This window comes from Rhinolophus sinicus, chromosome 17 (genome assembly GCF_057876585.1).
Source record: "Rhinolophus sinicus isolate RSI-liver-muscle chromosome 17, RSI-T2T, whole genome shotgun sequence".
NCBI classification, from domain to species: Eukaryota; Metazoa; Chordata; class Mammalia; order Chiroptera; family Rhinolophidae; genus Rhinolophus; species Rhinolophus sinicus.
The window spans coordinates 192,960,640-192,983,856 of NC_142517.1; the positions used below are offsets into that span (position 1 = coordinate 192,960,640).

At 34.1% G+C, this 23,217-nt stretch overlaps 1 protein-coding gene across 4 annotated transcripts in view; it reads left to right on the forward strand.

Annotated features, from left to right (window-relative positions):
- SPAG16 (sperm associated antigen 16) overlaps positions 1-23,217 on the forward strand; it is a 749,410-nt gene that overhangs the window by 63,407 nt on the left and 662,786 nt on the right. Inside the window, exon 10 of one of the 4 annotated variants that reach the window (XM_074312767.2) lies at positions 3,538-6,186. The exons of the other annotated variants lie outside the window; for them this stretch is intronic. Within the exon in view, the coding sequence (XP_074168868.2) occupies positions 3,538-3,738 (201 nt within the window). The 3' untranslated portion in view covers positions 3,739-6,186. Of the gene's footprint in view, positions 1-3,537; positions 6,187-23,217 lie in introns of those variants that run through there. 4 annotated transcript variants of the gene reach the window in all.

Here is a 23,217-nt window from a genome sequence, read left to right on the forward strand (position 1 = left end):
TCTAATTAAAAAATGGGCAGAAGACCTGAAAAGACATTTCTCCAAATAGGACATACAAATGGCCAATAGACATATGAAAAAGTGCTCAACATCACTAATCATCAGAGAAATGCAAATAAAAACCACAGTGAGATATCACCTTACACCAGTTAGAATGGCTATCATCAGTAAGACAAATAGTAACAAGTGTTGGAGAGGCTGTGGAGAAAAAGGAGCCCTCATATACTGTTGTTGGGAATGCAGACTGGTGCAGCCGCTATGGAAGGCAGTGTAGAGGTTCCTCAGAAAATTACGAATAGAATTACCATATGACCCAGCAATCTCTCTCCTGGGTATCTACCCAAAAAATCTGAAAACATTTATCCATAAAGACACGTGTGCTCCAATGTTCATTGCAGCTTTATTTACGGTGGCCAGGACATGGAAACAACCAAAGTACCCTTCGGTAGATGAATGGATAAAGAAGTTGTGGTATATATACACTATTCTGCCATAAGAAAAGATGAAATAGTACCATTTGCGACCACATGGATAGATCTTGAGACTATAATGCTAAGCGAAATAAGTCAGACAGATAAAGTAGAGAACCATATGATTTCACTGATATGTGGTATATAAAACTGAAAGCAACAAAAGAACAAGACAAACAAACAAATGAAGAAACAAAAACTCATAGGCACAGACAATAGTTTAGTTGTTACCAGAGGGTAAGGGGGGAGGGAGATGGTAGATGAGGGTAAAGAGGGTCAAATATATGGTGATGGAAGGAGAACTGACTCTGGGTGGTGAACACACAATGTGATATATAGTATTACAGAATTGCACACCTGAAATCTATGTAATTTTACTAACAATTGTCACCCCAAAAGAAAGAAATAAAGAAACTGCTTTAAACATCTAAAAGAAAAAAAAAAAGAAACTTCATTTTGTCATGTTTTACACCTGAAATACATATTTTTTTTTTTTAAAAAAAAGTAACCCAGGGGTGGCCGGTTGGCTCTTTTGGTTAGAGAGTGGTGCTAACAATACCAAGGTTGCCGGTTCGATCCCCGCATGAGCCACTGGGAACTGCGCCCTCCTTAAAAATAATTCACTTTAATGTAGTCAAATTTGTCGATATTTTCTTTTACAGTGAAGCTTATTGACACTTATTTAAGGCATCCTTTCCTATCCCAAGGCCAGAGTGTGTTGCTTGTATATTTTCATTTATTATTTATTTTTTCCTTTACCAAATATTTCAGTGTGTATTTCCTAAACACATAGAAGTGCTCTTACAAAAACACAATATAATTATTTAAATGAAGAAATTAACATTTATACAAGACTATTAGTTAATCTAAAGAATTGATTTAAAATTATCTGTTTTCCACTAACGTCTCCAATTTTTAAAAAACAACTTTTTATTTTGAGACAGTTGAAAATTCACATGCAGTTGTCAGAAATAAAACAGAGACATCTTATGCTCTCTTTATCTGTTTCCCTCGAGTGGTAATATCTTAAAAAGCTGAAGTACAATGTCACAATCCAGATATTGATACAAACAAGGTATGGAATAGTTCCATCAATACAAGGACCCCTGCTTTTGCCCTTTTATAGCCATACCCACTTGCCTACATCCCACATTCATATTTTCTAATCTTAGACAGCCGCTAATCTGTGCTATATCTCCATAATTTTGTCATTTCAATATTGCTATTTAAATGGACATCATGGTATTTAACTTTTGAGTCTTGACTTTTGCACTCGGCAAAATTCCTTTAGATTCATCTAAAGTGCTGCATGGATCATCAATTCATTTTCTTCTTATTGCTGAGTCATTGCTAATTCTTTTTTAAATATTTGGTGGAATTCTCCAATGGAAACATCTGGGCCTGAGGAGCTCTTTTTTGGGGAGCTTTAAAATTATAAATTTAATTTCTTTAACGGTAAAAAGACTATTCAGATTATTTCATTTTAATTGAGTTTCAGTAGTTTGTGTTTTTTCAGGAATTGGTCCTTTCTAAATTGTTAAATTTGTGAGCATGAACTTGTTTATATTATTCCCTTATTATATTTCTAACGACTACAGGATCTGTAGTGATATTCTGTGATCCATACTTGATATTTATTTGTACCTTCTCCCTTTTTATTTTTGTCAATCTTGCTATATAGAGTTTTATCAATTTTATAGATTTTTTTAAAAAAAGAACTAGCTTTTTGTTTCATGATTTTCTGAATTGCTTTTCTATTTCATTGATTTGTGCTTTCATCTTTATTTCCTTTACTATTTTTCTAGCTTTGCGTTTCTTGTGCTCTTTTTCTACTTTCTTGAGATACAAACTTAGTTATTTGAGACATTTCCTCTTTTATTATATAATAGTGCTGTAAATTTTCCTTTCAGCACTGCCTTAGCTTCATCCCACACATTTTAATGTTGTACATTCCTTTCTACATATTTTTCTTTTTATTTCCTTTGAGAATTCCTCTTTGACCCGTAGATTATTTAGAAGTGTGTTGTTTAATTTTAATGTATTTAAGAGATTTTCGTGTTGTCTTTTTGTTAGTGATTCCTGTTTTGATTATGGTTAGAGAACACATTACCTTTTATTACTAGGTTAGGGGTCAGAACTGAGTCACTATCTTCCATTGGGTAGGGGGTGGTAAAACTTCTGCCACTATGATACTCTGCAATCCTGGAATCTCTAACCTAGTTTACCTTCCTAGTTCCACTTTTCGGAGTCCTGCTTTGCTTATGTTTTGCATTTTTTCCAGGGTTTGTAGTGGCACTTAGCAGGGAAGTGCAGGAGAAAAGATAGCCTACACCGTTTTGTCTGGATTGGACATCTCTTCATAAAATTTTGCGTTCCAATTTTAAATATTTAATGACCTTGGGATTTTTTTTTTTTTTAAATGTGCAGTGTAGGAGGGATCTAATTTCATTTAGTTTTGTTCAGGTAATTGCTTTTCTTAGCACAGTTTATTTATGGTTCTTTTTTATCCCCAATGGTCTGTAGTAACAGCTCTGTCATTTAACTAATTTCCACGTATACATGGGTTTGCTTCTGGACTTTCTTTTATGTTTCATTAGTGAGTTTGTTTACTCCTGTGGCAGTAAATATTATAGTTTCTAATCAGTTTGGCTATATCTTAGGGCAATTTCCTTAACCTTATACTTGTTCTTCAGAAGTGTTTTAGCTATTCTAGAACTATAAATTTTAAAATAGGCCTGCCAAATTCCTAAAAACATTCTTTTCTTGGGACTTTTTTTTTTTTTTTTTTTTTTTTTTGAGTAGCTGTGGTTTTATAGATCAATGTAGAGACAACTGGCATCTTTATGATATTGAGTGTTTCAATGAGTGAACGAACATGGTTTCTCTCCCCATATATTTATTAATAGATTTTCTTTAATATATTTCAATAACATTTTTATACTTTTCTCCACACAGATCTTGTACATGTTTTTGTTAAATGCAATTATGAGTACATTATAATTTCACTATTGTAAATGATACTTGCAAGTAGTTAACATAAATAACTTTTTCCTTTGTTGGCTTTGAGACCTCCTTCAACAGAAAGCAAGAGGGAGCCTGTGAGCTCAGTGCAAGATCGGTCTGTCCAACTGCACACATCCATCAGCAGGAGTTGAGAGGGAACCCACAGACTTGGAATAAGACCACACCTCTGCAAGACACCACTGGCAGGACACAGCACAGTGTCCGAACACTCAGAATAAGGCTGCCCATCTACAGAATATCGTGACTCTCTCAGCAGGAGCCAAGTGGGAGATTCTGAGCAACACATGTTCCTGGCCTGTCTCCCCCAAGTCCTCTCTTTCTTCATCACTCATACTCTTGATCCATGATCTTTCTACTTTGCCTGAGGAGTCTAGGTCTCCTAGTTCATCATTTATTCCAGAATGCTGATTAATCCTCCTGCAGGCTCCTTATATCACATTTCTGACCCAATCTTTTCTGACGCCCAAAGCTTTTTTTCTGTACTCTTTGGAATGCAAGATCATTGCTCAGCAAAATCTTCTATATTTTCAACTTCTGTGAATGTTCCCTTCACCTTCTGTGCTGGGAGGTGAGCTAACTGTCCCCTTGGCTACTCATTGCTGCTTTCAGTTTCCTCTCCCCCATGAACTCATCCTGCCTTGACTCGCCTATCATCAGGTTATCCCACTTACTGTAACTTTTTACTGCAGGCACTTCTCAGGCCGTTTGGGGGTAAATTTAAAATATGAAGTCCTGTGACATTGTCATTTTTTAAAGTATGAGTCCTGCTAAACTTCGTTGTTATTTAAATGTTCACAGGGATGTTCGATCCTTCTAACACACTAGACTTTCATTCTGTTCCCTGACAGTCTCTGTCTTAGCGATCCTGTGCTCCATCTGTTCTCAGCCACTCACTTTCTGGTCATTTTTTAGGCCTTATGATTGTCACTAAATGCCATAAGTTTTCATTTTCTCGGCTGTTTGCATCTCATCTTCCCGACCTCTGCATGCTGAGGTGTTACACAGCTCAGTTCTGGGGTCTCCGCTTTTTGCTGTCATCACTCCCTGGCTGGTCTCATCCTGTCTCATGGCTTTAAACTACCAGTGCATTAATGAGTCCTTAATTTACATCTTCAACTGAGATTTCCTTCCTGAACTTTAGTTTTATATATTTAACTGTATCCTTGACCCCTTCAATTAGATATGAATTCCCTATTAAAGCTATCTCCTACAATTTTCTTTACTTTAAGTGATGCAAACTCCAGCCTTCCAGTTAGCCAGAATACTTTGGAGTTTTCCTTGAGTCATTTCTCTCTTAACATTTCAGATTAGATATGATAATACTTGTAGTTCTGTTTTGAGATATATCCATACTTCTATCTTTCTTAACACCAGCACTATTGCTCCGTTTTATTTTTTTCTCCATCATCTGTAGCTAACATTATTGCAGTAGCCTCCTAACCGATCTCTTGATTTGTCTTTGTTTTCCTTTCGTCTCCTTTGAACAGAGCAGAAAGAGTGATCTTAAAACATAACTCTGTCCATAATTTTTCTCTATTAAAAACTTTATAGTGGCTTCCTGTCTTTCTCAGAGTTATAAATAAAGTCATAGGCTCTGAAGCCCTGCATAATTGTGCCTTTTTTTAACCTCTCTGACCTTATTGCCTGCTACCCCATACTGAATTCCAGTGCAGCCACAGTAGCTTCCTACCAATTCTTAGAACACTCCAGGCAGGCTCCTGCCTGCAGGATTTTGTACTTGAGGTTTCTTCTGCCTGAGTTGTTTTCCCTCACGTATCCTAATGGCTCATCCCTTCACTTCTTTTACAGGTTTACTCAAGTGTCTTCTTTTAGACATATGTTCTATAGCCACCCACTCTAAGTTTTAATGATGCCCTTCATTCCCTGATCCTTCCTGGGCCTCTTCCATGCTTTGTTTTTTTCTCCTTACATGTCTTATATATCTTTCTCTTACACATCTGTATTGTAATAACTTAATAACTTGTTTGTTGTATCTCTTCACTAGAATGTAAGTTTCATGAGAGCAGGAGTATTTATCTCAGTGCATGACTGGCAAATAGTACTTATGCCGTAAATATTTGTATTTGAATGGATGCGTAAATGAATAATGTGTTTTGTTAGTTGCTGTTATATAAATATGAAATCGATTACTCTAAGTTGACCGTGCTAAACTCTATCTATTTCAAGAGTTTGCCTGTAGTTCTTCTTTGGAGTTTTTTTTTTTTTTTTTTTTTTTTTGGTAAATGATAATTGTCTGTGAATGATGATAGTTGTGATTTGCCTTTTCCAAATCTGGAAAATTGTATGTGTATTTCTTTTCTTTGTGCATTGTCTAGGACCTCTAAAGAGTGGTTAAACAGTATAGCATTTTTATCCTGTTCTTGATTTTAAAGGGATTGCTTCTGATGTTTCAACATGAGAAATGATATTTGTTGTTAAGTCTTTGATAAATATTTGTTAAGTTGAAAAAAGTTGTGTTACTTCCATATTGCTAAGTTTGTTTATTTGTGTTTTATGATGAGTTACTTTTAAATTTTTAAATCATAAATAAATGGTTTAAGTGTTAAGATTTTCTTTTACCTGGAATGAATATTGAATTTTCTGCTTCTGAGATGATTTTCTCCATTAATGTTTTAATGTTGTATTGTAAAGGACATAATGGATTTTCTAATATAAACATTCGCTTCCATTATTGGGCTAAAAACTATGTCTTTCATTCTTTCTAGGACAAATGAAACTAATCAAGAGTCTGGTTTATCTACTGAGTATAAAATATTTTAATTGCAAATAAAGCATTTAAATTTGTTATGATTTTCCTCCACAGATTAAAAATAGATTACTATTTCCTCGTATTCTCCCAAAAGACATCAAATGGGAATCTTAATCGCTAAAATTAAATATTGGACTTTAAATATTGGACTTTAGATTGCAGTCATATATATATATTATATATATATATATACATATATATGTATATGACTATATACTCTGAAGGATTCGTCCACTAAAAAACAACCAAAACCTACGTAAAACATAATTTTATTGCATTGTTACACTCAACGGAAGTGAAAGGAGGCAAAAGTAAGGGACAGCAGCTGAACTCACACATGAGCTATAAGCACATGCAAAAGATGGGTTGCAATGATGGAAAATGCCAGAACCAGAATTGCAATCTGGAGACTAAACTTTAAGCCGGACGTAAGACAGGGAAGCAGAATCTTAGAAATGTTTAAAGAAATAAAAAGTGAGCCACATCGGGACACCCAAACAAAACTCGTTAGTTCAACAAATATAAGCAACAGTACGGTGTAACTTTAAGGTTTCAAATCAGTTTTTACAGCGTGTTTATTTATGAGGTTTTAGTGTACTTTTTTCTTTCTTTCTGTAATTGGCTCTAACCTAGATGATGATTAAAATTACAGTATTTTGCAGATAGCACTATATCATTTACATTTTCTTTGGGCAAAGGAAATATTCTTTACTTCTTTCCATCGGTGTTATACATTTTGATTGGTTTTATAATATATACAGATACTCATAGAACGTTGAAGTTCAAAAAATATGTTATAAAAATAAGAATATTACAAGAGAAAAATAGCTTTCTTTTAGAATTAATTACCTGTAGATAATTTGTAGTTTATTTTTAATCCAGTTTATCCGAATAGATTATGTGGAAATTTCCTCATAATTTTAAGACTAGTACTTGAATTAATTAGGCTTTTTTTCAATGTAGGATATTTATAAGTCTCAGTTTTTGATGAATAAAAATTATTTTCAGTTTAAATTATATCTTGAATATGAATTTTATTTTATGGTTTTCTTAGACTATTAATTTTGATATTATAACCATCACATGGATAATTTGACACAAAAGTGATTTTGTGTTAGAAAAGTGATAAGTTCCCAGTCTTGTGATAGACTACTAATGCAAAAATGTAAGCACTTTGCCTTCAATAGGAAACCAAGACAGTTTGAGTTAGGTTTAATATCAAATAAATAATAACCCCTGATAAACTGTTGGAACTTGTTCTTTCTAAATAGTAAGTGAGGACTTCAAGTTCTAATTTGTTTACAGTTACTGTACTATATTTGTAACTGATGCCAGTGTTCCATTGTTGGCAGAGTATTTTGTGATGTAGTAAAAAGTATGCTTAACTGAGAATCTGGGGACAGTTTCGACTTTACCAAAAAATGTTTATAGGCTTTGGCAGTTTCTCTTTGAAGCCTATATCTTTACAAAACAAAACATTTTTCTTTTGTATCTTTTCTTTTTTTATTTTAAGTGATTCATTTTTCTCATAGGTAAAAATCTTAATGGAGGGGTAATTAAATTATTTCTTAATTGAATAAAATTAATCTGATTAATAAATTGTATCCTAATATATATAATTAATAAATTGTAAGTAAAACACCAGATTTACTATTCAGGTAACTACCTATAAGACAGAAAAAAGTTACAAAATTACATAGCATATTAACTAAGAAAATTTAGCATTTAATGGCTCTAATAGAGATTTACAATATACTGAATATTTAAGGATTTTTTTTTAGAGCAGTTTTAGGTTCACTGCAAAATTGAGAGGCAGGTACAGAGATTTTCCATATACAACTGGACCCCAAACATGCAGAGCCTCCCCATTATCACCACCCCCCATCAGAATGGTACAGTTCTTAAAATAAATGGGCCTACTTTGGCATATCATAATCACCAAAGTCTGTAGTTTGTATTATGGATCATTCTGTGGATCATACATTATATTGGTTAGACAAATGTATAATGACATGTGTCCATCATTATAGTATCATACAAAGTATTTTCACTGCCCTAAAAAGACTGTGTTCCACCCACTCATCCCTCCCCTCCCCCCCCACAAACTTCTGGCAACTACTGATCTTCTTACTCTCTAGTTTTTTGCCTTTTTCAGAATGTCATTGTTACAACCATATAGTATATAGCCTTTTCAGATCGGATTTATTTTTACTTACTAGTATACATTCAAGATTCCTCCATGTCTTTTCATTGCTTGATAGTTAATTTCTTTTAGTGCTGAATAATATTTTGTTATCTGGAGGTACCACAATTTATTTTTCATTCACCTATTGAAGAACATCTTGGTTGCTTCCAAGTTTTGGCAATTATAAATAAGGCTGCTATAAACATTCATGTGCAGGTTTTTGTGTGGACATAAGTTTTGACTTCTTTGTGTAAGTACCGAGGAACATATCTGCTGGATTGCATGGTAAGAGTATATTTAGTTTTTTAAGAGACTGCCAAAATATCTTGCGAAGCAGCTGTATCGTATTGCATTTCCACCAGCAAGGAATGAGAGTTCCTGTTGCTCCACATCCTCACAATCACTTGGTGTTATCAATGTACTGAATTTCAGCTATTCTAATTGGTGTGTAGTGATCTCATTGTTTTAATTTGCATTTCCTTGATGACACATGATGTGGAACATCTTTTCATACGCTTATTTGCTATCTGTACATCTTATTTTGTGAGAGGTCTCTTAATGTCTTAGGTCCATTTTTTAATTGGGTTGTTTGGTTTCTTATTGCTGAGTTTTAAGAGTTCTTTGCATATTTTGGAGACAGTCTTTATCAGATGTGTGTTTTGCATAGATTTTCCAGTCTGTGACTTGTCTTATTCTCTTTGCATTGTCTTTTGCAGAGTGAAAATTTTTACTTTTAATGAAATCTAACTTGTCAGTTTTTTGTTTCACAGCTCATGTCTTTGATGTTTTGTCTAAAAAGACATTGCCATACCCAAGGTCATCTAGGTTTTCTCCTATGTTATCTTTTAGGAGTTTTATAGTTTTACATTTAAGGCTGTGATCCATTTTGTATTAATTTTTGTGAAAGATGTACTGTCTGTGTCTACTTTTTTTTTTTTGGAAGTGGATGTCCAGTTGTCTAAGCACCATTTGTTGAAAATACTTTTTTTGCTCCATGGCATTGCCTTTACAATGGGACCATATTATGCATTATTTGGAAACTTAACCATTTTCACTTATCTTATTTTCATATGAGTAAATATTTACTTGATTCATTATTTAAATCAAGTATCTTTACCACCTATATATTTATTCTTTTTAACAAAAACCAAACTTTGAAATTTATTGTTCTTCAACTTTTAAGTGGTTAGGAATTAGTAGAAACATGATGTAAATGCAGTAAAATTTCTTATTTAAAGAAAGTAGAACGTATTAGTGTAGTTCTCATGTTCAGTATTTGATTCCCCTATTTTGGAAGGAGGAATTGATAAATCAGACATGATATTCTTCAACTTAAAATTTGATTTCTTGGATTTCGCACAGTGCTCATCTCTATTTTAAATTACTAAAATAATTGGAAGACATAATTCATTTGAGTGAGAATTAAAATTCTTACAGACATTACATTATGAAATGTAAGTTCAAATAACATTGTTTTGTGGTTATATTGACACAGAGGGAAATAGCACTGTAATCTGCAGGTGGTACATTATATTTTGTTTCTCTAAAATTAGGTTATTTGATAATGCAGGGCTGTCCTGTGGACTGTTGCTGAGCATAGATAAGAAGGAGGTAACGAAAACGTTAATAGTCTGTACTCTGTTCCAAGAACTGAATTACACGCTTAGCCTATTTTCTCTCTTTTTAATTTTTCAAACAACAGTTTCCGCTTTAGAAACAAGTTCCTTTATGAGGAATATAAAACTTAGTAGGAGATACACACATAAACCATAGACTCCATAAGTAGGTGATTATTTTACCTAACTATGTACCATATTATATTATACGATGTGTGGCAATTAAGTTCGCAAACTTGTTGCAATAATATTGCTAACCTTTTAGATATCAGAGGGATTATCCATTATGAATTTGTACCAACTAAACAGTTAACCAAGTTTACTATTTAGAAGTGCTGAAAAGGCTGCCTGAAAAAGTTAGACAACCTGAACTTTTCGCCAACAATTTATGGCTCTTGCATCACGACAATGCACCAGCTCCCATGGCATTGTCTGTGAGGGACTTTTTAGCCAGTAAACAAATAAATTTATTGGAACACCTTCCCTACTCACCTGATCTGGTCCCCAGTGACTTCTTTCTTTACCTGAAGATGAAGGAAATATTGAAAGGAAGACATTTTGATGATATTCAGAACATCAAGGGTAATACAATGACAGCTCTGATGGGCATTCCATAAAAAGGTTCCAAAATTACTTTGAAAGGTGAACTAGGTGCTGGCATCAGTGCATAGCTTCCCAAGGGGAGTACTTCAAAGATGACTGTAGTGATATTTAGCAATGGGGTATGTAACACTTTTTCTAGGATGAGTTCGCGAACTTAATTGTCAGACCTCGTATATTAAAAGTGTATATGTTTAGTTGCCTTCATAGGCATATTATTTTATATACAAATATACTAATACTGTAAATATATATTTGTAATTTTAATACACTATTAAACATGCACACACATGTATACATGTAATTTTTATCTGTATATATATATATATATATATATTTCTATCTATATATCTCTCTACATAGATACTTACACACACATACAAGTACACAAACCACATACACACGTAATATGGCAAGAGCATTCTGCTCTATTGAAGAAATTGGAACCCCTAACACGTGTTCCCAGCTCATTTAGGGGATTTCCAGGATGTGGTCTACAGGGTTTTCAGGAAGAGGTCCAGGAAATTTTAGAAACTTCCTTTATTGCCCACGTTCTTTCACATTTGCTGCTCTGATGGACATGTAATTCTTCTGCTGTTAAATATTTTTGGATGTTCTACATGATCATGGATTTTTTAAAAAAAGAAAATAAATGAAATTGCCCAGAAGAGCTTACAGCTGTCTTACACCATTCTTAGCTACCTTAAATTATTCTTTTGAGGGGCACCTAACTTTAAAGATTTGCTTTTGCACTTCTTTTTTCAGTTAATTCCTATTTCTTCCTAAATTCTCATATTTTATTTCTTGATTTATCAACTGCACATGTTATTTATAAACTCCCTCCTATGTTGGTTGAAGATTTAGATCACTTACAGTTTTTAATCTTCTTGTTCTGCTCTTTGTATAGTTCTATCATTATCTTTTTTCCTCCATTGTAAATAAAGTAAAAGAATAGTAACCAATATACAAGGTGTGATAGAAAAATACGGTGAATGTTTAAATTAGAAAAAAAATTAATTAATTTAATTAGAAAAATTAATTTAATTAGAAAAAAATTTACATTGCCATTAATCCCTCCCAAAATACCCCTTCCCCCTGCCGCCCACTTCGAACACACTTATCCCATCATTCTTCCCACTTTCTGAAGTGGTGGTGGAGGTCCTTTTTCGTGAGTGTCTTTACTTCATCCTCCATCATGACAATGCTCTGTCACATATCGCTTCTGGAATATGGCAATTTCTGTCAAAAACATTACAATGTGTCCTCATCCACCTTAATTCACTGGATCTGGCACCATCCTATTTCTGGCTCTTCCCCAAAGTCAAAATTACCATGAAAGGTAAACGTTTTGAATCGATTCAGACATCGAGGCAGCCAGGACAGTGCAACTAAAGACACTCACGAAGGAGGACTTCCAGAAGTGCTTCAGAAAGTGGCAAGAATGATGGGATAAATGTGATTGAAGTGAGGGGGAGTATTTTGAGGGAGATTAATGGCAATGTGTCTTACTGTAATAATATTTTTAAATGTAAACATTCACCGTATTTTTTTTATCATACCTTGTACTTAAACCTCTATGTTTAGATTCATGAGCTGTAGTATACCTTCTGTCTTGTTTGGAAGATCGCACTATTAGAGCTCCTTACCATTTCTTTAGCTCATTCTCCTTTCCATTTCCTAAAATCTGTCAGCTAAACTTCAGAATTTTTCAAGATTGATAATATTTACACTCAAATCTGTAACCAATATTTAAATCTTTCATACTCTGTCCACAGGTTGTTAATAAAAATTGAACACTGGTAAACTCTTTTTTCATTACTATGATAATGTAGATAGTTTTTTTAATAGAGCCAAGTAGTGTTCTGTGAATACATATTTTTTTCTTCATGTGAAAGCTTTGAGGCTACTCAAAAGAGAATGTGCATACATAGATCCTATTTTCACACCCCCACTGAATACTCAAAATTGGGTTAGATAATAATTTTCTCTTCTTTTTAGCATTTTTTTTTGGGGGGGGTACAGATTTTCCACTTAAATCTGTAATTTCCTGTAGGAAGAAGAAATGTATGCTTATGTCTATACTTTTAATTGTTGCTATGTCTATTGCCTGGAGTCTATAACATTCTTTCTTTGAAATCCATTGATTTCCTGTAATGGGAGTTGTTTCTTTAAATATTTGGACACTGACTTTTCTATGCAGATTTTAATTTTCTTTAAATTTCTGTCTGCCTTTGTATTTCCTCATGTTCTGTTCCTTTATCATGTCCTAAACTTTTTCCAGACTCTGAATTATGTCATATTACCTACGTAATGAAATCCACCCCTACCACGTCCCTGGCTTTCACATTGTCTTGGAGCTCTTCTTCCCTTCAGTTCTATTAGGAGGGGTTACTCTCTAGGTCTGCTGCCCAAACGTCATCCTGACACTTCCACTCGCTTCCCCGCGTGGGTATTTTGTTTCCTTTTTATGGGGTTCACCTTCATTACTTTCTTAAGCAATTTCCTAAGAAAATGTGCAACTCGTACTAATGTCGATTTTGGCCCCTTATCATTCTATGCTGTGGGAGTAGTGTGGTAGGGCTAAGGATAGTGAGAGAAACACGGGGAAAAGGGAGTCTACACTGTTCTGTGTAGATCAGTGAACCCCCTATTTTTAGCTCTGCTGTTCTAAAACTGCCTGCTTTTTTCCCTACTCCTGTCTTTCTGTGAATATGTAGATCAAGTTAATTGCCTCTGAACTATAGCCCCTCCATGAAAATTCTAGGCTATGGTTCCCTCTTCTTGCTTCCTCTGTCAGTATATTCCAATCACTTTTCCCCTTTATCAGTACACCATTTATTTTATTCTTGTGGTATTATAATTTTTTAAATTTCCTTTATATTAAATATTTTAGCCATTCCCCTTTTCACTTGCCTTCGTATTCTACCACTTCCCTCCCTAATATGCTCATACAGAAGATTATTTTAGTAGCACAAATTGAGGTCAAATAAAAATAAAAGGGATGAGAAGGAAGATATTCCTAAGAAAGGAACATAGTCTGAACTTTGTAATATTTGTGTGATACTTATGACCTGGCGGACCTTTAAGAAATAATGAGGTCCAATAACATTTAAAATGTGCACATTTTTTGATAATGCATATTATTTTCCCCCTTTAAATACTGTGCATTAAAAGCATACACTATTGTTTTTTTTTCTTTGAAAATAACTGTTCACATTACATATATGCTGCTTATTGTTATATGAACTACTTTGTGGTTTGACATATTAGATTATAAGTTTTAAATTTAAAAGAACATGTTGAACATCCAAATGAAGATGATTTAATAATGAAAGAAATCACTGTGGACAAGGCATGGTAAGGACATATCCAATTTTAACTCTGCAGTAAGTTGGACTCTATGTGGGAATTTTACAGGAAAATGGATGCAATAAGGGAACTAGTTATGTGTAGTTTTCTTTCTGATCCTAAAGCAGATGAACAAATGACAGGTTGCATTTATTGTAATCCCTATGGGCAATATTGCTTTCTCAGTTAATAAAAGATAAAATTAAATTATACATTTATTTTATCAAACATTAAACAATAGTAAAAGCCACACATATTGGTTTACAATTTTCATTTGTACTGTATCTCAATTGCATTGTTGTCTAGCATGTGACATAGCTTCCACTGATATTTGTAGTGCATGTCAAAATGGCAGTGATGTTTATTGCTTTCTTTGGGAACTTACTGTTCATGGAGAATAAACCCAGGATAAATGATGCATTTGATCTGATGATGAAGGATAAGAGCAGTGATATGTACTGTTTGGAATAATCTATCACAAGAAAGTGTCAGAAAATCCCTAGAGTGTATACTCATACTTTATCTGCTGTATTTTTCTTCAGAGACTGATATTACCCATTTTTAGAATGACAAAAAGAGGGCAGAAAAAAATGGGTTGCTATATGAAGCGAAAATGAGTGCATTATCACTGAAAAAGTGTGTTACTATAAACTGGAAGGCACATATACACATTTTCATTTTAAAAGACAAAGGCCAAGAAGGGATTTTAGAATTTACATAGCAATAAAGGATGTGAATATAGGAGTTATATGAGTTGCCTTAATACTCCTGAAGGAATTAAATAAGTTTCCCAGGGTCATTCTGTGCAATCATATATTGGATTATTCTGTGTTACATAAGGTTCTTATAGTTCTTTTAATAACCTAATACACTATAGAGTTTCTAGAAACATTAAATATTTGGCACAGAATGGCTTCTGAATTAGTTTTCATAACTTTTTAACTTTTAATTTTTTTTGAAAAATGAATCTTTTTCCATAGATAATTAAAAAAAATGAAACAATACCCTTAAGCATGCATGTTCACACACACTAATACAGAGCCATCAGAGTGTTTATTTGGTACATGGGTAGGAAAACCAGAAATGGTACTAGATATCACAGAGCCATTCCCAAGTCTGCCATTCCCCAGTTTGTGGCTCCAGAGAGAAGATTCCTGTAGGCTGTGCATTTTACTCCTGTGCGGAGATGGAGCTAATTGTTCCTCTAGGTCAAAGCTTAGTCTTCTGGGAACCGTATTTTCCATCTTGATATAAGCCTGAACTCAGAGCCTTAGCCTCAAGAGGTAGATACAAGGTAATCAACAGCAGCCTGTCTATGATGACAGCTCAGACTTTCTCAGTCCTTCCCCTCTCTGACCCAGCTCTGATCTATTACAGGAAGGCTATCTTCTCACTAGTACGGCTTTTTCCAGGCTGTTGCCTCAAACACTGGAGGCTGGTGTTTATTGACTTACTTCCTGAGGCAGAGGAGTAATGGTTTGGCTATTACTGGTTTAATGTCCTTATCTCATTTGGGGGTATAGATCATTCCTCCCTCTGGGCTGTTTCGAGTAGAACAAAATCATCTCTTGTGCTACATTTGAGCCCATAAAACTCTTGCTACCTAAAACGTGAATGTTTATCTGGCCTTGTCTTCTATTTCTTTCTCCACACATAGAATTGAATATGCAGAAGAAAAGTTCCCATTCACTGACCAAAGCTTGCTTTACTTTCTTTATGTTCAACTCTCATTATTAAACATAAACAAATATATAAATATTTTAAAAAATATTTCAGTACAGGTGTAGGTGACCTTAAAATTAGTGGTGCAGTATGGCAGGGTGATGAAGAGGAAAGACTCTAGAGAGAGGGTTAGTGCCTGTACTCAGATGTTAAGTTGGTTACATACCAGCTGCGTGGCCTTGATTCTGTTAAGTAGACTCTCTGCCTTTGTGTCTTTATCTATAAAAAGGGGATAATGATTGTACCTACCACATTTGGTGGTCTTAAAGTTTAAAGTGTTTAGAACAGGTGTCCCAATTATTAGCTATTATTACTAGTATTATGACAGTGTGACACTGTTAGATACAGACACTTTAAATATTTTATTTCATTTTGATTCTTTGAACAATCTTGAAAAAGGAGATGTTAGCCCCATTTTGTAGGTAGCATACTAAAGCCTAGGAAATTTTATTTATTTGTACCAGGTTATCCAGTCGGCAAAGCTAAGCTCAAATTCACAGACTCTGCCTCCAAAGCCTTTGCTCTCTCCTTTCTTTGTATCCTGACTCTGATAAATGAAGGTCCTTAGTGAAAACTAGTATTATCAAAGATGCTTTATTTTTAGAGAGCATTTCAGCAATGTACATACCATATTCATAGTTGGCCTTGAAGGTCATTGAACTTTAAGATACGATGCGGGAACTCAAAGGGCACTTTCCATGGAAAACTTAGTTTCCCTATAGATCTGCTTTACAGATAGAGAGAAAGGAGGGTAGAGCAAGAGATTACCTTAGAGGAAAGTCAGTCCAAGTCAGGATGCTACAGTGGATGCTTTGAAGAGGCAGCATGAGAAAGGAGTTTGGAAGAAGGAAACAAAGGCTGGGCAGGAATCTGAGAAGGGAAGTTCTCACACTTTATTGCTTCCTAATGTGGTTTAGGCCATATCATTATCATCAGCAGGGACAGCAGAAGATGAAATGACTTTTTAAAATAATTTCTGTGCAAGAATGTCATTTTACCCATTATAGACCCAACCATTCCAGTCTACATTCAGTCATACTCATTTTTAAAATCTGACTTTATGACCTAATATGACAAGATGGACACAATTGTTCTCTTTGCATTAGGAGAGTTATATTAAAATGCATAATTAGAACACTCTCAATTAGTAAAATCACTGGTCTTCTCGTTAAAGCTAATTTACTGAAGGAGCTAGCTTTTTAGCTATTAGAATATATTTTAAAGTGTGCTTTTTTGTTCTTTATTTAATAACCCATCTTTAACTTTGAAAATGTTAATTTTTTGTTATTTAAATGACTTAATGGCCTGAAAAAGACATGGTACCAGTAGGAGCCAGTACGAGCTGGCTGATGTTCTGTTTCATAGAGATGGGTACCCATTCTCGGGATGCCATACTCCTCACACTTTTTCAAATATGTCCTCATAGAATCTTGGATTTTAAACATCTTGTTCAAGAATTTGTCCTCCTCCTAGCCTCTGGCACACTGACAATCTGGTCTCTGCGTTTCATTTATTTCTTTGCCATGGGGTTGGGAGGGGAGGTCATTTATCCTTTGGAGAGTTTTTGAAAACAAGGAAGATGTGTGGCCTTCAATGTCAGGAATGTGTCTAGTGTTTTTTGTTTGTTTGTTTGGGGGGTATACACTCAAGCCAGGAGGAGGATGTGTGGTTGATATGTAACCTTACCACAGCAAAGGTTCCGTATCTCCGCTTCTGTAATACCAACATTCTATATACTATATATATACCATTCTGTTAACATTCTATGCACTGTTCCATTAATATTCTATACAATTTCTCAGTACATTAATTAATGGATTTAAAAAATCTAAAATTTTATGTCATGCTGATATGGTAATTTACTGTGTTAAATATGGTGGTATCCATTCTCCAATTAAAGGAAACAGGGCTCCCTGGAAACAGGGCTGGAGCAGGAAACATATATGATGAGCCTAGAATATTTTATAGTGTCGGAAAGCAAAGCACAAAATTATGTGGGCATACAAAGGGACAGAGGACACAGGAATTAACCTGAAGGAGCTACCATTGACCAAAACTGTAACAATTTGAACAAGATAACAGTATTGTATAATAAAATGATGAGTCAATCCTGATATAAATAAATTCAAATAAGTGATTAAATAAATAAGTAAAGGAGAAGGGACAAATCTTCATTATAGATGAATCCCAAAATAATATGAGAACATCTGTCCATGTCATTTTTAGTAATTGCCTAGCATGCTAATATTTGGGTGTACCATAACTTTTTTAGAACATCTTTTATATTTAAGCTTTCTTCTCTTTTTCCTTGATATACAAATAATCACCATTCAAATCCTTGCATATGTATCTTTAGTCAGTTATAGATTTCTGTATCGGTTTTGTGGTTATAAGCAGCAGAAACTTAGGCAACTTAGTGAAAGAGTTAACAGTTTATTGGAAGGCTATGAGAAAATTCACAAAATAAAAATTTGAAGCTCTAGGTCTTAGAAAGGAGAGAAACCACAGTGTTTTACTCTTGAGAGGGCTAGGTTGTATTGTTTCTTGGTCTTTAGGTCAACTGGCTCAATGTTTACTTTTTCAGTAGCTTGTCTTGGGTCATCCCTGGGAAGGCAAAGTGCCTTGGTTGACTCCACCCAAGACTGTGTGCTAATACACGAATAATTCCTCAAGCACAGTTTGACTGCTGAAAGCAGAATAAGAGGAAGTGGAGTTGAATGGCAAAAATGATGGCCTTTGCTTTATTACCATAGCATTACCTCCTCTAAGTGGAATTTTTATGTCCAGCAGTATATGCATGTAAAAATTTTTATACTCATTGCAAAATTTACCTCAGGAAAAGATATACCAGTTACACTTCATCTAAAAATGAGTAAGTGCTTATTTTCCCATATTCCCACCACTATGTGTTTAGCAGATTTGCCAATAGGACTAAAGAAGAATACTATTATTATGAATTAGCATTTACTTGATTATTAGTGATTTGAACATTTTATTATGTTTATTGGCTATTTGCAGTTCTCATCAAATAAAATACTTGAACATGACCTTTATTTATTTCCTGCATATGTGATTTACAAATGTTTGAATAAGGACACTAGCCTCTTGTCTTCCATTGCAAATAATTTTGGCTGTTTTCTATTATTTATTTAAATTAGTTTATGATAATGTTCACCAAAGAAGCTTTTTAAATTTTATTTTGTCAAATTCATCACTCTTCTTCTTTTATTGGACTTTTTTCTTGATTTTTCATAAAAATTATTCCTCATTCAAATATTATAAAAGCAACCAAAGTTTTCTTCTAGTATTTTTATAGCTTCATACTTTACATTTAAATCTTCAATATATCTGGAATTTATTTTGGCATATCTGGTGTAAGGTTATAATGCAGTTCTGTCTTTCCCTGTAGCTAGCAAACTGTTTATTTTTCTTCAATCTATACAGACCAAATATGTCCTCAGAATATGTATTATGTATTAGCACTACTGACTAGTTTCCATTATGCTGATGTTTTTATCCATATGTTTGCTTCTCTGGCTAGAAGGCAGATATTATAACCTTCTCTTGTAGTACTGTCATCTGTACAAATTTTCTCTATGAACGGTTCTTTTAAATGTTAGAAGTGGCATACATACATTCTGCTTTAACAGGTCATATTCATTGGGATCTTTCTTTTGATATTTTACTCCTTGAATGAATAGCCAATTTTTTTCTAATATAAATGGAGTTAAAAATTGAATTTCAAATGATTATTTTTGGATTTGTGTCCCTAGAGCAACGAAAGCAAGGGCATTGTTGGTAGTACTCTCCAGAGATAATTGCTGTATTAAATTATAGGGATATATTACATAATATCTCATCTCTAGTTGTTAACACTGAATATCTTGTCTGCTTTATAATGATTGTTTAGGAAAATTGTTCTGGCAAATGACTATCATTAAAATATCCAGTGCAAATTTAATTTCTTTTGCTGGATATAAAATTCACCTAAGAAATAGTGCATCTTATTTTCTAGATAGTGATTTTGAGGGAAGTAGTACTGAATGGAGAATAAAAGCCCTTGCCTCTCATTATGTAGTTAAATCACACAGATAATAAAATACTGATATAGGAAAATGATGGGATAAAATGTACTGAAGGATAACGATTATTTCATTTAGTTATTTGGGCATTTTTCATTCATATGGAGCTCAATTGTATCACATTGCACCAATTGTTCAGGATGGAAAACAAATCTGAACTCACTTGACTGCATCAAATTATCTATTTTAAAATATTCTATCAAGTAACAAGGTCATACAATATATATTTAGGGCCAGAGCTGGCAATCTTTAAGATATGTATCCTGGTTCTCTTTGTAATCCTAGTACTACTTGCTAACTATATAATTTTAGATAAATAACTATCCTTGGTCTTTGGAAGCAGCTCACCCTTCACTTAGTTATCCTCTCTCCCTTTTGTTCCCTATATCCTTTATATTTTTTAATTCCTATGTGCTGATAAACTTAGATGTCTGAGAACTAACTTAGTCATTCTAAAATTTCCAGTCAGATGTAGCTCAAAGTGCATTGGACTTAGACTCAGACGTTCTGAATTTTAGTCCAAACTGTTACTTATCAGCTGTTTAACGATAAGTAAATCACTTAACCACCTTTGCTGTAGCTTTTTCATCAGTGATTTGTAGGATATGAGTAGGACTCATTTAGGCAATTGAAAACAATTTTAGGGTTTTTCAAATTTGAGGGACAAAAAATGGCTAGTGGAAGCTTTGGGTAGGGAGGGAGATGACACAAAAGATCAATGCTACTTTCTGAAAGCAATCAAATTTGTTTGAGCTCTGTATGTCAAGAAATAGAGATATGGGGCATTTAGAAAAATGTGTAGTACTGTAGACTTCTGATGCTGTATAATTCAATCTATATAATTTAACACAAATAAAATTGCTTTAAATATAATTATATTATTGGATTATTTTACTTCTATGCTGTTAAACTTGACTTAATGTCTTATCCAGTCAAGTAGCTTATGAGTTATTTGAGGGTCAGAAATACTGATTGTAATGTATTATATTTCTTCATGTTACCCACAACGAACAAATCTTTATCTGAAATGATATTTCTTTCCTAATACCAATTAATTCCTTTTCAAGTACCATTCAATTCCTTTCCTTTTATGAGAACAATTGCGTTACTCACCACCAGTGGGCGCACCCGTGGACTGAATCCTTTACATTTCTCAGTTTGCAGTCTTGTCATTCTCAGCATAGCATGTAATAGTATGCAAAAATGAAAACCCTCTTAGTCTTTAAGCATTTTCATGAAGCATATGAGGTTTAGAGTCACAGTGCCTATGCTTTGTCACTCACTAACTTAGAACCTTGGACAAATTAATTTCTCTGACCTTCAATTTTATCATCTGTAAAACCAGGATTATACCCCCCTTTAAATAACTTTCATTAGCGTTAAATAATACAGTGTCTGCATAGCATCTAGTCAGGTGCTCAGTACACAGCAAGCCTTCATACTGTTACTATTAATAAGAATATATATTTTTAAATTGTTTCTTAAAAATGTCTTGGTTTCTTCATTTTTAAGCTTTATGTTCTTGCTTAAATGCAAATTATTCTACCTCTAATCCTGACAAAATTAGGGTGTCTTCAATGCCCTCCTATGTACCTCAATCTTCCAGGCCTTGACATGTTCTGCTTTCGTGAGCTTTACATTTGTGCTCTTACCCCACGATCATTCCCCAATATTTTATCTTACATGATCAGAGACATTTGAGTGCTTGAGTTAGGAAAATGCTTGGTAAATTGATGTGCTTTGCCTTGATATCAAGGCGCTGTCCTGTCCTGTTACTTTATGGTATTCCTCATGTTGCCCGTCTGCCCACTTTGTGGCTAAGCAGAATGTGTACGTAGCTTTCATTAGTTAATGCAGGATGAAGCTTGGGCCTCTCTGTCATTGTCAGTTCAGATTCTTTGGGTTGCTAGTAACAGAAACCACCCTCAAACTATCTAAAGTCAAAACTCATCTCAAAATAGCTTAGTTTTACCTAAAAGATGAAAATCATTGGTTAACATAATTGAGAAGCCCACGTGCCAGTTCTGGATTTAGGGACCGCTGGATCTGAAAGGTTGAAGCAATGCTATTATAATTTCTTTGTCTCTCTTCAACTCTGTGTTTTTCTTTTTGTGTCTCCCTGCCTCCCTTGGCCTTTCAACTTACCTCAATCTTTTGGCCCTTTGACTCAGTGAGGTTTTATTTTCAGTTATGTGATAATAGGAAGTCTTTGTTCCTGCCATTGCTTACTAAGACTTGCACCAAATTCTCGTTGGCTATCTAGGGCCTTCTTTCAGGGGCTTTGAGGCATCGTAACACTTCCTCTGATTAGGCCTTTGCATATGCCCTAACCTAGCTTAAAATCACCTGAGTTTCAAAGATGGTGTATTGTATCAACTAGACTAATAGAAGTTATTCTCCAAATAATGATTTTTTCTATTATTATTAGCATAACTTAAAAATACACCACAGAAGTCATATGGGTACTAGACTTATCAGGGTGATCACTTTGTAAGGTATGTAAATGTCTAATCACTATATTGTATACCTGAAACTAATATAATATAGTATATCAACTGTAATTGAGATATAAATAAAAAAAACACCACAGACATTTCCAGGCTGGCGAGCTAGAATGCATTCATGGGAACAGAAGCTCCTGAGTTTGTTACCTTGCCTTATATATCTCTTCATCTGGCAGTTCATTCATAGTCTTTAATATCCTCTGAAATAAGCCAGTAATCTAGTTAGTAAAAAAAGAAGAAAAGAAAGAAAAAGAAGGAAGGAAGGAAGGAAGGAAGGAAGGAAGGAAGGAAGGAAGGAAGGAAGGAAGGAAGGAAGGAAGGGAAGGAAGGAAGAAAAAAGAGAAACCTACACTATAAAATATTAGAATTTGAGTTTTCTTTTGAAGAGTTCTTTTTTAATTAACAACTTTTAAGGCTCTTATTTAATTTCTGTTTCATTCAGATATCAGCACAAGCACCATTCCATCAGGGAAAATTTTCCAGGATCTTTTGTTATTCTCTACCTTCTAGAAGCTAGACCCTTGTTTCTTTTCTCCTTAGAACGTTATCCCAGTTTATAATTCTACATGTATTAGTACCATGCTTCCTTAATGTCTCTTGCCTTCAATGTAAGCTCTAAGAGAGCAGGTAGTTTATTTCTTTTTGCTCATTGCTATATCTCCAATCTATCAGAGTGGCTTATAATAATAAGTGATTTTTGAGTGTGTGAGTATAAAGAGCTATTAGGTAAAAGTGCTGGGATTTATAATCAGATCTGACTCTAAAACCACTATTCTGCAATGATGGTATATAATTAGCATATTATAATAATAAATGACCATACTGGATGTTCAGCATTTGTCCTGAACACACTCAAAAGCAATACATGAATCCTTAGCTTTTCCAGTTTAATGACA